Source organism: Myotis yumanensis, unplaced genomic scaffold, assembly GCF_028538775.1.
Source record: "Myotis yumanensis isolate MYYU_CA2020_CCGP unplaced genomic scaffold, mMyoYum1.0.hap1 SCAF_16, whole genome shotgun sequence".
NCBI lineage: Eukaryota > Metazoa > Chordata > Mammalia > Chiroptera > Vespertilionidae > Myotis > Myotis yumanensis.
Window position 1 is genome coordinate 38740095 of NW_027223767.1, and position 17545 is coordinate 38757639.

Consider the following 17545-nt stretch of genomic DNA (forward strand, 5'->3'; position numbering starts at 1 on the left):
AGCCGTAGCACCAGGCCACACTCTACCGACAGCCCTCTCTGCCTTTACTGAGGGAGGAGAAAAGAGTTAGTGACTGCAGGCTTCTGTCTCAAACCAAAGAGGCTCCCTGGAGACACTGCTTCCAACTCTCTCCCCTGTCTTCAAGCCAGAAGATCCTCCTAATTCAACTCAAAGAAAAGTTCCCTTCCCATTACGAAGGCTACCCTCCACTCTCACCTGACAATCTCTGGGCAAGGAATCGCTCTGCCATTTGCATTTGGTTGGGAAGTGGAAGGATCCCGAATCCCTCCAAAACATTAATTACTTCTCAATCAAGTAACTATTACTACACAGCAACCCCCAGCTTCAATTCCATTCAGGGTCCCTAAGTCCAAGTGAGAGCCCCGATTCTGGCCCACTAGGGAGGTGGAGCCCAACCCATTATTCTTACTAGCGCTTCCCCCATTAGCCAGTCAACAGTCTCTCTCTGTTAAGGACTTTGTTAAAGGCTGGCCCCTCCCATCTGTTCAGGACCTTATAAGTTGTTTGATTCTCACTGGATCAAAGCTGTCTTGAGGAATGTTGCACTTTTGGAGCCCTGTGAGGTTGGGGGGCGGGCATTTCTGGATGCAGATGCTCCTATTCTGTTCCAGACAACGTGCCAGCTTCAGGGATACTGAGGCAGATAGCAGCTTCAGTGACTCCTGATTTCTTGGAGCTCACAGCCTGGGTAGAGCTCACCGCCACCACCGGAGGAGGGTGTCAGACACCCAACACTTTCTGGTGGTATCACTGAGTGATATAACAGGTGCAGTAAGTGTTCTAAGCTGGGCCCAAAGGAATGAGGGTGCTGCTGGTGGGGAATAGAGTATCTGGGAAGTGAAGCCGGTTTGAGGGGTCCACAATGCATGGCAGTTAGGGGCTGCCATTCCGGTGGGGGGGGGGGATAAGGAAGTGGAGGGATGAGTCCTCCCCCTCTGGGGTCTGTAATTAGCTCTGTCTTCCTCTCTGCCTCATCCCAGAGGTTACAAGGATGAAGGCAGAGTCTCTGCTTCCCCAGAGCTTTGGGAGTCAGGGCACAGAGAGGAATAAAACTCAGAGTGGGTATTCTGAATTTCAGTAGATCCGGAGTCTTCCGTACTGAGTAATGTGGCACTTTTGTTAACAGCCAGCAGGGGCCGCCAACAGCTATCCCGAGTCTATCTTTTCTACACCCACCCCCTCCCACTCCTCTCCCCGACCCCTGCAGTCTTGTTCTGGTAACCTTTTATATTGGCTGCACTTCTCAGTAAAAAATTTTTTAAAAATTTTTGAAGTTTGAAACCCTCAATGCATATATGTTTTTATGTGTATGTCCTATATAATAAAAGGCTTACATGCAAATCAACCCAACGGTGGAACAACTGGTTGCTATGACACGCACTGACCACCAGAGGGAAGATGCTCAATGCAGGAGCTCACCCCTGGTGATCAGTGAGCTCCCACAGGGAGCACCGCTCAGCCAGAAGCCCTGCGGAGGTGAAGGGAGCCTCTCCCGCCTCCGTGGCAGCGCTAAGGATGTCTGACTGCCAGCTTAGACCGGAAGCGGGCCTAAGCCATCAGTTGGACATCCCCCGAAAGCTCCCAGACTGTGATAGAGGGTGCAGGCTTGGCTGTGGGACCCCACCCCCCCACCCCCAGAGTGCACTAATTTCGTGCACTGGGCCTCTAGTATTATATCTGTGCTGTTGAACTAATATGTGTATTTTAAAAATTCACACACCAAAAAAGAATTTTAAATTATTTAAAACTATAAATAGAAGTTCCAATATTTTCTTACTACACTCCAAAGGATTTTCTAGGTGCATCCCACTTTGGAAACCACTTTTCTAAAGGAAAAGATGCACCTCCCCCCCTTAATCCCAGCTTCAACAGGTAGCTCTGCCTCCCCTCCAGGACCAAATCAAAGCTTCCCTGGAGAATCAGGTGTCCTAGCCTCTTGCTCTTTTCACAACCTCCTGACAGCCTGAAACCCCCCCACCCCCTCTACCACCACCATCACCACCACCATCATCACCACCAGCCAGTCACACACCAGCCTGCCTTGTACCACATCAGACTGCTGATCTAGAGGATAAAGACGGAAAAACTCTCCCCAAAGCAGCCTCCTTGCCCTCTCCCGCCATCCCAAGAGCAGCTGGCAGGGATACCCTAACACAAGAGCCTCTGGCTCTCAGACACCACCTTCCTCCTCTAGCGCAGAAAACTTGGTCATTTGTCCTTGGTTTTCTCATCCGTAAAATGGAGGGTTGGGGCATTGGGATTCAGTTACTAAATTCCCTTCCAACTCCATCAAGGTAACAACTTCCCGCTCTGCTCATATAGGAGATAAGAAGCTCTTCTTCCCAACAGGAATTTACAAGAGGTGGCCTCTTGGTAGGTATTTCTTAAAATATTGATGATCCCACTCAATAAATACCCATCCCCACTACTGTGAGGTTGAGGACAGTGGCTGTATCTCACTACCACTGTCACTCCAGCACCCGGCACAGTGCCTGCCATGGAGTGGGTGCTCAGTTAACACGTGGTGCAGACTCTGGGGACGGAGCCACATGACAGTAGTTTGGGAAGCTCCCAGTGATGCCGATGGACAGTCAGGGCTGGGAAAAGGTGTGTGTAAGGGATCACCAGCAGGAGATGTGGCCCGTGGCCCTCGGGTATTAGACTGGGGCAGGCGTGCTGCACAGGTGAGGACTGCTGAGGGGACCCCTGAGGGAGCTGTGGACGTGGAAGGCACTCAGGGCAGCAGGTAGAGCTGAGGGAACCCAGAGCAGAGGGAGATGAATGTGCCCCTCAGAACATGGGAAGAGAAGAGGCCTCCAAGAATGGTGGCCCAGCCTGGCCGGTGTGGCTCAGTGGTTGAGTGCCCACCTGTGAACTAGGAGGTCACGGTTCGATTCCCAGTCAGGGTTGTGGGCTCGATCCCCAGTAGGGGGTGTGCATGTGCAAGAGGTAGCCAATCAATGATTCTCTCTCAACACTGATGTTTCTATCTCTCTCTCCCTCTCCCTTCCTCTCTGAAATCAATAAATACGTTTTTTTTTTTAAAAAAAAAAATAAGAACGCAAAAAATATCATCTTCAGTTGAGGATGGGGAAAGAAATGATGGTCCGGAAATTATTGGCATTTTGTTGTTCAGAGAAAGTGAGGGTCAGCTAACTGGTTCTCGCTCTGGTCCGGCTGAGGAGCGGCCTCACTCCGTAAGAGGGCAGGGAGCAGATGGAGTAGCCCCTGTGCGAAACAGTCTGGCAGGTCCTCAGAAGGTTAAACAGAGAGCTATCATATGACCCAAGAAATCCCACTCCCAGAGAAATGAAAACCTATGTCCACACAAAAACGAGTACACAAATGATCACAGCAGTATTCATAATAGCCAAAAAGTGGAAACAATGCAAACATCTAACAACTAAAGAATGAATAAATAAAATGTGGTAGATCCAGACACTGGAATATTCAGCTATAAAGGAATGTGTGGAGTAAAGAACTTAACCTTGTCCAGAGAGATGTCCCTTGTCTTCTGAGGATCGCTAAGCCTGTGGAATGTCATACCTACCAGGAGTGTTTCTGTTTGCTAGGGGACCTTGGGTCACCCCAGGTAGTCTAACAGTGTGATGTGGACTGGGGGGGTCACATGGTATCACCTCAACCTCTGGAGGGGCTGGATGGAGACAGATCAGCCAGACGGGCAGTCAACCATGCCCACGTGAGGAGCCCATAAACACTCTGAACACCAGTGTTCAGGTGGGCTTCCCTGGGTGGCAATACCCGTGCATATTGTTACATATCGTTGCTGGGAAAGCAGTGCTATCCATAATCCATGGCAGAGGACAACTGGAAGCTTCATGTTAGAAACTTTCCCAGATTCTGCCACCTGTGCCCGTCCCTCTGGCTGACTTTAAGCTGTACTATTTAGCTGTAACAAACAATAATCATGAGCATAACAGCTTGCAGTGTGTTCTGTGAGTCCTTCTAGCAAATTATCAACTCAAATGGTAATCTTAGGAACCCCCAAACTTGCAATTGATGTCAAAATTGAGGGTGGTCTCACCCTAACCGGTTTGGCTTAGTGGATAGAGCATCGCCTGCAGACTGAAGGGTCCCAGGATCAATTCTGGTCAAGGGCATGTACCTTGGTTGCAGTCACATCCCCAGAAGGGGGTGTGCAGGAGGCAGCTGATCGATGTTTCTCTCTCATCGATGTTTCTAACTCTCTATCCCTCTCCTTTCCTCTCTGTAAAAAACCAATAAAATATATATATATTTTAAAATGGAGGGTGGCCTTAACACCGTCTTCGGGGTAATCCACGGTAGACGTCTTCAGAGCAGCCTAACTACAGCCGGTGTGCCCTGCACTGTCCCCTGAGGACGCCGGAGCCGGCTGTGTAGCTTTCTCCCTGAGTCTCATAACCATGTCCACCAATGACAATGCTCATTCACCAGGTGCCCGCCTGAACAGACTCAAGAACCCGGAGAAAGAGCACAGAAGGAGGTATCACCGCGTAGAGGTTAATGTGGAGCTGGGAAAGCTAAGAAGGATGACCAGATGCTGAAAAGGAGAAATGTGAGCTCCTTTCCCGACGATGCTACCTCTCCCCTGCAGACAAACCACAACACGTGGGGCACTGGAAATTGGTCTGCTGAGGACACTGTCAAAGGCATCAATAGCAACCATTTGGAAAGCCAGCTCCGAACTACTCAAACCACCAGAAAACTGCTTTCTAGGGGAAAACAGCCACCCACAGACAGCATAACCTGGACTGGCTTGCCGACAAAAGTCGTGTCCTTCATGGACAGAATTGGTTGCAGTCCCACCCAGTTTGAATCTGCTTAGGCCCTCACTAACATTGCTTCTGGGGCAAGAGAACAGACCAAAGCTGTAGTAGATGGAGGTGCTATCCCAGCATTCCTTTCTCTCTTGGCATCTCCCCACGCTTACATCAGTGAGCAAGCCACAAGTGCATGGGCTCTAGGAAGCATTGCGGGTGATGGTTCCATTGTCCGAGACTTGGTTATCAAATATGGTGCAGTAGACAAGAGGCCCAGGAGCCCAGGGCCAGGCAGGGAGGGTACCAGGGAGGCTTCACAGAAGGGGAATTGCCAGAACCGTGGGATTTTGCCGGGCAGAGGAGCAGAAGCAGCCCATCCGACACAGAAGTGGCAGCATGAGCAAAGGCTGTGGGTTGTGAAAGTACAGGGCTACTCAGGAGACCACTGAGTGAAACAGGTGGAGGCTCGGACAGGTCCAATGAGGGAGGAACAACAGCAGGAGATTCAGCTAAAGAAAATGGGTGGGAACAAACCTGGAGAACCGGGGTGTGACAAACTGTGTCTGTCCTCACGAAGGAAAGCTACAACTCAGCAACGAAAGGGCACAAGTGGCCGATACGCCTAAGAACACAGAGAAATGTCAGAGGCATTGTGCTGAGCGAAAGAAGTCAGGCAGAAAAAAGAACACACTGTTTGATGCTATTTATATGAAGTTCTAAAGGAATCCACAGAGATCAGAGCAGCAGTTGCCTGGGGCCAGCTGAACTGGAAAAGGGCAGGAGGGAACTTGCTGGGGCGAGCTGTTCCGTACCTTGACTGTGGGGTGGGTACTTATTTGTCAAACTTATCCAACTGTATACTTAAAATTGGCAGCTTTCATTGTGTGTAAATTATACTTCTATGAAGTTGACTTAAGAGGTTTCTGGGGTGGTTTTCCGTGGCTGAGAACAAACTGGTAGGGACTTTAAATGTCAAGCTCAGAAGTTTGGGTTCTCACGGCCAACGCTGCAAGAGGAGCACATTATTTGAACCCTTCCGGGAATGCAGACATCAGCCTTGGACTCGTGCCTAACTGGAACAAATTTCAGCCTGTTTGTTGGGATTTGGGGTACACTGGCCCCTAGATCTCTCCTTCCACCTTATACTGTGGAATTTTATCATAGGAATCTCATTTCCTTTTCTGGAGATTCTTGGCTCCATGGAAATGCAGTAATGGTCTCACTTGGCTACGGAGCCATCCCATTAACTTCATTGGCATTGATGTTGAGTTTCTCACTCCTTTCCCTAGAGATGGGGGGAAAGAGTGCACCCAGTAGTGGAGAAGCTCACACATGTTAATCACCTAGGAGGTGCCAGGAGCTGCCCAAGGGCTTCAGCTACATCATCGACTCAGTCCTCACAACAGCACGTGCTATAGGCGCAATCGGCTCCATTTCAAAGATGAGGACACAAGCTCAGGGATATAATGTCCCTTCGTCAAGGTCACACAGTCAGAAAATGGTGAAGTCAGGATTCCTTCCCAGAAGACCCTGCTCTTCCTACTGTGCCCCTTCTGCGGGTGGGATGGGCAAGAAAAAGTAGCAGTCCCCATTTCATAACCTTGTCCCAGAAAAGCAGCAAGACCCCCCACCCTTTAGAAGGCTCTGCAGGTCAACCATCAGGGGCTCTGAAATGGTGAGGCAGGCCAAGAAAATCTTCACCCCCTCCCCATATTAGCGGGCCTAGAGGCCAGAAATAAGGGTGCTGAGGCCTCACAGCAGCTCAACAGGGAAAGGAGGCACCCTGGATCCAGCTGGATGGGAAGGTCTGGTCTCTCAGCATAGCCGCCCTCCCAATGCTGAGAGAAGGCCCCTGGGAAAAGCACAGCCCCCTCTTAACCTCAGTGTTGGTTCCTCCTTAGTATCCATAGACTTGAAGCCAAAAGTTACCCTACTCCCCAGTGCCTCCACCTCTGCCACCCACACCTCTGGGCCCCTGGCAGGGACTGTGCAGGTCAGGACAGCTAGCAGTCCATGTGCTTCCACCCCCACCCTCTCCCTGTTCCCAACTCCCAGGTTATAACATAGGGGCAGGATAAGGAGGTCAAGCTGGGGGTGGGACCTTACAGGGAAAGGGACATAGACCTGAAGGAACATAAAGGGCCTCGGAGGTCCTGGCCAGAGACCCTTTGCTGTGCTGCTCTGCACCTGCTCAGCACCATGGTAATGTCCGGTGGGCCCTGTCAGCTGTCTTCTCCATGATTGTGGGGATGGACACCGGCACCAAATGCCCCTCCCCAGGGCATTAAAAGCATGAAGGACTGAGGCCAGGGCAACCCACTCTGCCAGTCCCATGGCCAGGACAGCTGCCAGGTTTTCTGTCCCTGCATTGGGTAGTGGGGATGAGGGGATTTTCTGGTCAAGGGAGAATTGTCCCAGGGGCTCCAGGGAGAGGGTGGGGAGGTTGTATCATGTTTATGGGCATCATAATATGTGAGTTGCTGTGTGTGCCGGCACAAAATTTTCTGTGCTTGGCTGGGGATGTGCATGTAGGTATATGTAACTGTGTTAGTAATTATTCATTTAATGTGTATGATTTAGCACTGCTAAGTGTCAGGCACTGTTCTAGGTTCTTGTGATACATCTGTGAATAAAAGAGGCAAAGAGCCCAGCTATAATGGTGCTTACATGGGTTGGGGTTAGGGGGCACTTAGGAGGGACAAAGAGAATTTAAAGCACAGAATATAATAAGTTAGAAGGTGAACGGAGCCGGGTAGGGGAAAGTAGAGCAAGATGAATGGGTAGGTTGCAATTTTTAAAATAGGGGTTCAGGCCCACCCGGCTGAGGTGGCTCAGTGGTTGAGCATCGACCCAGGAATCAAGAGGTCGCTGACTCCCAGTCAGGGCACATGCCAGGGTTGCAGGCTCCATCCCCAGTAGGGGGTGAGCAGAAGGCAGCCCATGGATGATGTTCCTCTCTCATCAATGTTTCTCTCTATATATCCCTCTCCCTTCCTCGCTCTCTCTAAGTAAAAAAAATAAATAAATAAAAAATAAACTTAAAAAAAATAAAGGTATCAGCCCTGACCAGTTTGGCTCAGTGGATGGAGTGTAGGCCTGCGGACTGAAGGGCCCCAGGATCGATTCTGGTCAAGGGCATGTACCTTGGTTGGCGGCACATCCCCAGGAGGGAGTGTGCAGGAGGCAGCTGATCAATGTTTCTCTCTCATCAGTGTTTCTAATTTCTCTATCCCTCTCTCTTCCTCTCTGTAAAAAAATCAATAAAATATATTTAAAAAAAAATAAGGGTGTCAGAGTAGGACCCACTGGAAGCTGAATTTTGAGCTGATGCCCGAAGGAGGCAAGGCAGTTGGGCCATGAGGAAATCTGGAGAGTTTAAAGGAACTGGCATTTTAAAGGAACTGCCAGGAGGCAGGAGAGGCTGAAGTAGGGTGAGCAAGGAGCTATGGGAGAGGTCAGTGAGGTTAGGGCGCTGACCAACGGCTCTGTGCCGCCCTCCTGAGTGTGTGTGTGTGTGTGTGTGTGTGTGTGTGTGTGTCTGCGTGTGTGTCCATCATCTCAGGGCGTGCCTCGCAGTCCATCCTCCCGGCCCCGGTTCCGCTGGTACTTTGTGCGCGTCACTGTGCAAGTCTAAGGGCACCATTGGGCCTGGGCACCTGGACGTCCCTAAGGGCGCTCGTGAACGTGTGTACCCTCCCCCCACCGCCCCCCTAACCCCAGGCAGACGCGTCCCTGGACCTGAGCGGCCAGCTCACCTCCCCGCGCCGTGTCGGAGGGGTGGGCTCACGTGACCGCCGCGGCTCTGTCTGCCCCGCCCCCTCCAGACGCCGGCTCTGCGCTGCGCCTGCGCCCTGGCCCTGCTGTGCCTGGCGGTGCTGCTGCAGCCGCCAGAGGGCGCGCTGGGGGAGGAGCCGCAGCCGCAGCCGCAGCCGCCCCGCCGGCCCCGGGCGGCCTATTGGCTGAGCACCTTCGGCCAAGTGGGCAAATACATAGAGAAGCTCTTCAACAGCAGGTGAGCGGGCTGAGCGCAGGAGGGAGGGAGGGAGGGAGAGGAGGGACCAGACCCCACCTGCCCCCACCCCTCCCACCCCGCGCATCGCAGCCCCACGACTTCTGCAAAGACGTGTTTTCCAGTTTGAAATCTAAGGACGCCAAGAAATCTAAGGATGATAAACACCCCAAGAAAGCCGACAACAGCACAAAAGCCCCCCCAGTGAACGCCAGGAAACCCCCACCAGCAAACGCCACCAGCCGCCCTCCACTGAACCCCGCGACCCCGCTGAATCCCACTAACCCCGCACCGCGGGGCGCCAGGAAACCCTGACCACCCAGCTCCTCCCAGGGTCCCAGGTAGGAGAGCCGGGCACAGCCAGCACCAACCAGTCAGGAGCCTCGGAACTGGGGGCAGATTGGGCGGGAGCGAGAGGACGACCTGGGGAGCAGGGGTACCAGGGCCACAGGGACTTCCTTCTCCGGGCTGGGCTTTCACCTCCAGATGCCCGACTCAAGTCTCCTCGCGGGGCCCACCGATCTCCTTCACATTTTTTATGAGAGGGGCCCTAACTCCTCCCATCCCACCCCCCAGTGAGAACAATAAAGAGAAATGGAATGTCTGTTGCTTCGGTGACGGTGACGAATGTGAGCCCTGGACAGGAAGGGACCCTCCTGTCCTGCAAGGGAGAGAGGACCCTGGAGCTCCTGCTGGGGAAAAGGCCTGGCTTTAGGGGCTTCCCTGCCGGCTCCTGCAGCCCATCCACCTCACACACATACCCCACTGCCAGGAGAGGCAGAGCAGAGCGACAGAAGCCCATTCCAGCAACCGCAAAGGGGGGGCTTCAGCCAGACCCCCACCCCAAGTTTCTGCACAGCAGGGCGGCGCTATCTCCATGACGGGCCCGGGACATCAGTGTTGGTACACGGACAAGCAGCAGCCCCTTAGTGTGTACAGCAGTGGTTCTCAACCCTCCTAATGCCGCGACGCTTTAATACAGCTCCTCATGTTGTGGTGACCCCCATTTTCATTGTTACAAATAGAACATAATTAAAGCATAGTGATTAATCACAAAAACAATATGTAATTATATATGTATTTTCCGATGGTCTTAGGCAACCCCTGTGAAAGGGTTGTTTGACCCCCAAAGGGGTCACGACCCACAGGTTGAGAACCGCTGGTGTAGAGCATAAGGTCCTGCCTTTGCCTCCTGAACCCTGCCAGCCCCCCTGGCAGCAAGCAGAGCAGGGGGAGGGGTGGGAGCCCAGCCAGGCCTGTTCCTGGGAAGCAGGTGCGAGGGTGGCACTCTCCTCTGGAAGCTGGTGGCCATCAGAGAGGCCTGGGCAGGGGCAGATCCAACTCACAGGTATGTCCTGGGCAGGGTCCTAATTCTTGATGCTGAAGTGTCTACACCTCTCCCTACTCAGAACCCATCCTCTCAGCTGCAAAGAACATTCTGGGGCAGGTCTTCAGGCTCCATCATCCAGACCCAAATTCTGATCTGCTGGAACCAGCCCCCTCCCGGAAACACCCTTGGACTTAAGAATCAGCCTGAGACATGCATTTGCCTGGCACCTGCTTCCTCTCCAGCCCTTTGCCTCTTGGGGCCTGGTTCCACTTTCAGGTCCTTTGCACGCACCAGACACAGCCAGACTGGAGGGAAAACATCATGTGGTGTCATGGCTGTGGGTCAGTGTGAGGAGCTGAGCCCAGGAAGGTGGGCCCCCTCATCCACCAAGCCCACAGGCCCATCCCTGCAGGCTGAGCATGTGAGGGGGGCAGGAGAAGCCATTCCAGGAACCAGGGAAGTTCTAATTCTCTCACTTCTCCCTCCCACCCCTACCCCCATGACTCTCCCTTATCCACAGGTGCTCCTAGCCCAGGAAAGGGAGAGAGACAAGCCCAGTCACACACACACACACACACACACACACACACGCTCCCTTCCGGGCCCTCTCACAGCTGCAGTGTGGAATGGACAGGTAGCCCACTCCCTGGAACCTGAATTCCCCATGGCCCCCCTCCTGTCCCCTCCCCTCCCTCCTGAATGGCTCCTGCACCCAGGAGTTCACAACCTCTCAGGACAAGTTCTTCCCAAATTTCTGGTTCTTCAAGGATATTATTTCCTCTAGTCCCCTAAAGCTGCCTTCCAGAGCCCCTCCCATGGGCCTCTCCCCACTCCTTCCACGTCTGAAGAGCATGTTATCTCACTGCGGTCTTTCCACTTATTCGTGGAAACAGCCAGTTGGCCGGTGGCTACATCACAAGTCTGCCCCTTGCAAGCTCCCGTTTACCTGGGTCAAGGGCCCAGCTAAATGTTTCACCTGCATCATTTCATGTCATGCTCACTACAACCCTGTCATTCTGTCCATTTTACAGATGCAGAATCTGAGGCTCAGAGAGGTTATATCCCTGCCCAAAAGCACACAGACAGCAAGTGGCAGATTTCCTGTTTGAACACAGGCTCATCTGACTCTAACGCTGATGCTAGACCCTCTATTAGAATGCCGTCTGGGCAGGACCTCGGACAAACTGAGGCACTTCTCTCAGCCTTGCTTTCCCCTCTGTAGGGTGAGGATGACAGTGACCATCCTCACAGGCTGGTTGTGAGGGTTAAGTAGCCCTGGCACGCAGTAGGCTCCTTTCCCAACAATCTGCACATGACACCCTCTCCAGACCCTTCCCCTTCACAGTCCCCCTCGGGGGCCAGGCTTCTGCTGAGTCTCGTATCCCCTTACGTGCTCCCACGGACCATGCACAGTGACCGGCCCAGAGGAGGGCAGCTCTGGTGCCATCCTGCAGCCAGTGGCTGTCTTTGCTCCAGTCATTCCTCTGGGCTGGCCTGTCACGCTGCCCCCATGCCAAGGACACTAAACTATAGGGAAGAATGGGAGGGGGTACATTTGGGCACAGGGCTGTTATTGGGCCAATGATCAGGAGACTCTATAGGTGCTGAAATGGAAGATTCAGGCTCCAGCGCCACTTCACTGACTCGCTGAGTGATCCTGGGGGAGTCGCTGCCTCCCTCTGGGCCACACTTGCCCCTCCGTGAAGTGGAGCTGAGCTCAATGGCTCTGATGGCCCCATAGACGGTCTGACCATTCCTAACACCCTTCTCTCCGTTCCCCTCCGCCCCCTCCCCCTTTCTCTCCTGCCTGTGGCCTCTCCAGATGCACCAGGGTCCACAGAGACACGCAGAGAGAGGCAATGTCTTTGATTTGCTTTATTCAGCCTGTGGGAGTGGGAAGCAAGCTTTAACCAGAGCCACGGGTGTGGAGGAGAGACCTGGGCCGGCACTGCCCTTAGAGAGGGAGGAGCCGGGGGGTGGCTTACACGTCCATCTGGCTGAGCTCCCTGTGGGGAGAGGGCCGCACATGGCAGGGGGAGTGGGCAGTCCTCAGACCTCAGAAGGCCTCAGGCCAGCCCTGGGCCCCTGTTCTCCCCCAAACCCCCAACTCATCTCCACCCCCATTTCAGCCCCAGGGAGCTGGCACACAGGACAGGGAACCAAACCTACCTGGGGGCAACTTTGTCGGGGGCTCCCCACTCCAAGAAGTTCAGCGGCGTTTCTTCTTGGTCTCTTTTCCCATATCTGGGAGGAGAGAGGCAGCTGGGGCAAGCGAGCACTGTGCCCAGGTGCCAGCCCAATGCCTCCTGCCCGCCCTTGGGTACCATCCTCCAGGGGCACCCGGGCCCAGGCCTGGTCAGTAGAATGGTTCTGCTTTCCCAAGAATGTGGAAGGGGCAGGAGCTGGGACCGCTCCCCCTCCCTCTGGTACACACCTGGGCCTGGTCAGTCTGTCGACGTATCTGCGGAGCTCAGCCGCATACTGGGCCAACTGCTCTGGCGTGGCGTTGTCCCCTGGGTAATCTGGCTCCTGTGGGGCCCACGAGTCACCCAGCACCGGCTGCAGCAACAGAGCCACACATGTGGACAGGAAGAGCAGGGAGAGGCAGCGGCGTGCAGCAGCCATCTGAGGAGCAAGGAGTGGGAGGGCATTGGAGACAGAACCCACCCAGCCCCTCGCCCATCACCTACTTCTCCAAGCCTGGGGACAAGAGGGCGAAGCAAAGAGCCGCTGGGACCTGACCACCCCACCGCCTAGGGCCTAGGCACTGCCTCAGCAAGTGTAGACAGCTCCTTCCGTAGCAGTGCCGCAGCCAGAGCTCAGCCAGGACCTCAGCAAAGTAGAAAAAGGGAGCAGAGAAGGTGGGACATGGGGCAGGAGGCACAGATGCATGAAGTCCAGGCCTGATGGCTCTGAGTAGGCAGATGTGGGGGAGGGGCTGGAGGGAAGGGGTTGGTGGGAAGTGTGCTCCTGCGGTTCACTACCCACCGACCCCCCAGCCCCCGTCCACCAGGGAGAGACATGCAGAATCAGAAGGTCACGGTCATACACACACACACATACACACACACACACACACACACACACACACGGATCCCAATCACTCACAAGCTCAAAGGCACTCACACATTTGTGTACACAGCCACCACCAACCACTCCCCACACACATTTGCAATCCAGTCACGGACTGCTCTTCCAGGTGCGAGGTTTGTCCAGATGTAGAGCCAGACCCACACAGGACCTCAGGCCTCCAGAGGCCCCCCGTCCTGCCAACCATCAATTCTTCCCCCATCCCAGGCCCTAGACCCAGGGAGTCCCCCAGACCTCGGGGCAGGCTGAGCCCACTTACCCTGAGTCCTGAGCAAGCGGGCCCTAGACCAAGCAGGTGCCTGCCTCCGGCTGGATGCGTCCCCTGCTCTCCTTCTTGCCCCTTTATAGTCCTCAGCCCCCAGAGTCCCCGCCTTCTGTCAACCCCTCTCCCTCCCCAGCCCTCACACCCTCCTCCCTGTGGTCACCCTGGTACCTGCAAGGCCAGCCAGCTCACTGGGGCCAGGGACAGGGCGGGACAGGGCAGTGCTGTGAGGGCCAGACTTGGCATGGGAACGGGTAGAAGTGAACTACAGTGAGTCTCCTGTGGGCCCCCATCTGCCATTGGGCACCAAGAGCAGGCTTGGTCCAAGGAGGACGGGGGCTGGGCCCTCAGGGTGAATGAAAGGTCCTGGCGGCAGCACCCCTTCCCAAGGATTAGCCCGAAGCATCAATAGAATTCTTTCAGGGCAGAAGATTGAGGCTGGGGCTCTGAGACCAGGGGTGAGGGATGAGACTCGGGACTCCCTTCCCAGTCTGTTCTTAGAACAAGGTGGGAATGGGGGAGGTGCCTCAGGTAACTAGGAAATATGAAAAGGAGTGGGGGCCCGGGTAAGGAGAAACCCACTCTCTGGCTGGTGTGTAGGATGCAAATTAGAACGATGTGCCTGGGTTCAGGAGAACTGGGGGTGTCAGTTTCTGGAGCCACCTCAGAACCCCATTCCAAGGGGCTGAGTGATAAAAATCACCATCATTTGTAAAACCTTGCATTTTCCAGAGTGCTCCCAGTTCAATCACCTCACTGAGTCCCTATGAAACAGTAACCTCCATCTTTTTGGTATAAAACTGCTGTTTAAGTTTAACCCCGCTATCTTGGCTTCTGTACATACCTGCTTGCTTTAACAATAGGGTAGTTACCTCAGTTTCCAGATTGAGACCTAGAAACTCGCATAAATCACCCCATTATGTTGCCAGCCCAAATCACAAAGGTTATCTTCTGTGCCTCAGGACCAGAGCCACAAAAGATTGCTTCCCATTGGTTCAGCGGCTCCAGGAACTGAGATTGTAGATGACCTTTAGAGATTATTAACTTTGCTCAATCCTGCTTCTGTCCAATCTGCTTTCGCAAATTAGCTCCACATTCCAACGTCTAGCAGGATGTGGTTTTTACCTTTATAAGCTCGGTACAGTAGTCACTCGGGGCTGCGAGATTCGCCAGCATTTGAATAAATGACTCCTTAATGCAACTTCTTGACTTGGGGTGTCCTTTGTGGGAATCGCGGGGTACATTATAACACCTACAACAACCCATTTTACAGATTCAGAAACTAAGGCTCAGAGCCATTAAGTCTGACATAACTGGTCAGTGGTAGATTCAGGGTTTGAAGTAAAGTCTAACTCCAAAACCTGGACTCTCTTTTTCTAAGTGGGGCTGTCAACATCCTATCTAATAAAAGACAAAGATGGAAATTAACCATACCTCCACTACGCTTCCCAATGGCTAAACAGGGCGATATGCAAATTAACTGCCAACTAAGATGGCGGTTAACCGCCAACAAAGATGCCGGCTAATTTGCATACTGCAGGCAGGGCAGGACAGCGCCATCCTGCCTGCCCTGCCGCCATCCAGGCCTGCTATCTGTGACCCGGGCGGCAGGTGTCCAGTATGGGCCCCGACCCAGGGCTGGCAGGTGGGTCCGCAGCAATCTGCCACCGGCCACGCCCCCAACCACCCTTCCAGGGGAAATCCGGGGCTGGTGGGCACTAAAGCACCGATCCGCCATCGGCCACACCCACAAACAGCCCTCCCACGGGGATCTGGGGCTGGTGGGTGCTAAGGCACCGATCAGACACCGGCTGTGCCTCCAACCAGCCCTCCTGCGTTCGACCCAGGCGGCTGGGACAGCGTGGCTCCTCTGTCATCCCAGCTTCCTCATGACAGTTTTGGAAACTGACAGCAGGGAGGAGGAAGTCCCACCCCCACAGAATCATCCAGAATCAGCCGTTTGTCACACAGCTCTCACTGGCCTGACAGGCAGGACTCTCATTCACCTGCATCTCAGACCATGTCAGTAGACAGGTAGGACTATGGCCAAAGAAAAACGGTTAATACAACGCAGCTCTGCAGCCGAAAGGTGACGGCGTTATCGACAGAAAATGTCTGCTGAGCAACATGCGTCTGATCTTGAAAGAAGGCGGCGTCTGCAACAGAATGTATCTGAAGAGCAGCTACTGGAAAAACGTCGCTCTGAAGCTGAAAAACAGAGGCGTCTTCGACAGAAAATGTCTAAAGACAAACGTGCCTTTGAAGTTGAAATAAGGCGGTGGCGATGACAGACTATGTCTAGAGAACAGTCAACAAGTACTACCAATACCGGTAGGAACTGCCTTCTCAGCGAAAATGGAGGACATGAGGATGCAATTCTCCAACACAGTTGTGGTGGAATGACTGTTCGATGTGAATTTTGCCTATCCCTAAATTTCTCAGATGAAAAACCATCTGATGGGAAATTTACTCAATGCTGTAGCAAAGGGAAAGTCTGTCCAAATGATATACATTTTCCAGATTACCCGACATATTTAAAAAGATTAATGACAAACGAAGATTCTGACAGCAAAAATTTTATGGAAAATATTCGATCCATAAATAGTTCTTTTGCTTTTGCTTCCATGGGTGCTAATATTGCATGGCCATCAGGATATGGGCCATACTGTATTAGAATACACGGACAAGTTTATCACCGTACTGCAACTTTACACCTTTCAGGTGGTGTTTCTTGGAAGTTTGCTCAACTCTATATTTTGGATACAGCTGAAGCTACAAGTAAAAGATTAGCAATGCCAGAAAATCAGGGCTGCTCAGAAAGACTCATGATCAACATCAACAACCTCATGCATGAAATCAATGAATTAACAAAATCGAACAAGATGCTACATAAGGTAGAAAAGGAAGCCCAATCTGAAGCAGCAGCAAAAGGTATTGCTCCCACGGAGGTATCAATGGCAACTAAATACGATCGAAACAGTGATCCGGGTAGATATAATTCTCCCCGTGTAACCGAGGTTGCTGTCATATTCAGAAACGAAGATGGAGAACCTCTTTTTGAAAGGGACTTGCTCATTCATTGTAAACCAGATCCTAATAATCCAAGTGCCACTAAAATGAAACAAGTCAATATCCTGTTGCCTACATTAGATGCAATGACATATCCTATTCTTTTCCCACATGGTGACAAAGGCTGGGGAACGGATATTGCATTAAGACTCAGAGACAACAGTGTAGTCGACAATAACACTAGACCAAATGTAAGGACACGAGTCACCCAAATGCAGTATTATGGATTTCATCTCTCTGTGAGGGACACGTTCAATCCTATTTTAAATGCAGGAAAATTAACTCAACAGTTTATTGTGGATTCGTATTCAAAAATGGAGGCCAATCCGATAAATTTCATTAAGGCAAACCCATCTAAATTGAGAGTTGAAAAATATAGTGGTTTGATGGATTATCTCAAATCTAGATCTGAAAATGACAATGTGCCGATTGGTAAAATGATAATACTTCCATCATCTTTTGAGGGTAGTCCCAGAAATATGCAGCAGCGATATCAGGATGCTATGGCAATTGTAACGAAGTATGGCAAGCCCGATTTATGCATAACCATGACATGCAACCCCAAATGGGCAGATATGACAAACAATTTACAACACTGGCAAAAAGTTGAAAACAGACCTGACTTGGTAGCCAGAGTTTTTAATATGAAGCTGAACGCTCTTTTAAATGATATATGTAAATTCCATTTATTTGGCAAAGTAAGAGCTAAGATTCATGTCATTGAATTTCAGAAACGCGGACTGCCTCAGGCTCACATATTATTGATATTAGATAATGAGTCCAAATTACGTTCAGAAGATGACATTGACCATATAGCTAAGGCAGAAATTCCAGATGAGAACCAGTGTCCTCGACTTTTTCAAATTGTCAACTCAAATATGATACATGGACCATGTGGAATGCAAAATCCAAGTAGTCCATGTATGGAAAATGTTCAAAGGGATATCCAAAAGAATTTCAAAATGCCACCATTGGAAATTTCTTAATAGTATTACTCCTTC

The 17545-nt window shown here is 52.2% G+C and overlaps 1 protein-coding gene across 1 annotated transcript; it reads right to left on the reverse strand.

Annotated features, from left to right (window-relative positions):
* Positions 1-12061: 12061 nt before the first annotated feature.
* PPY (pancreatic polypeptide) lies at positions 12062-12748 on the reverse strand. Its single transcript, XM_070394261.1, has 3 exons — positions 12558-12748; positions 12293-12367; positions 12062-12129 (listed from the first exon to the last, which is right to left on the reverse strand). Exons 1-3 carry the CDS (start codon positions 12746-12748, stop codon positions 12105-12107), a joined length of 291 nt encoding a protein of 96 aa, XP_070250362.1. The 3' UTR covers positions 12062-12104.
* Positions 12749-17545: the final 4797 nt, after the last annotated feature.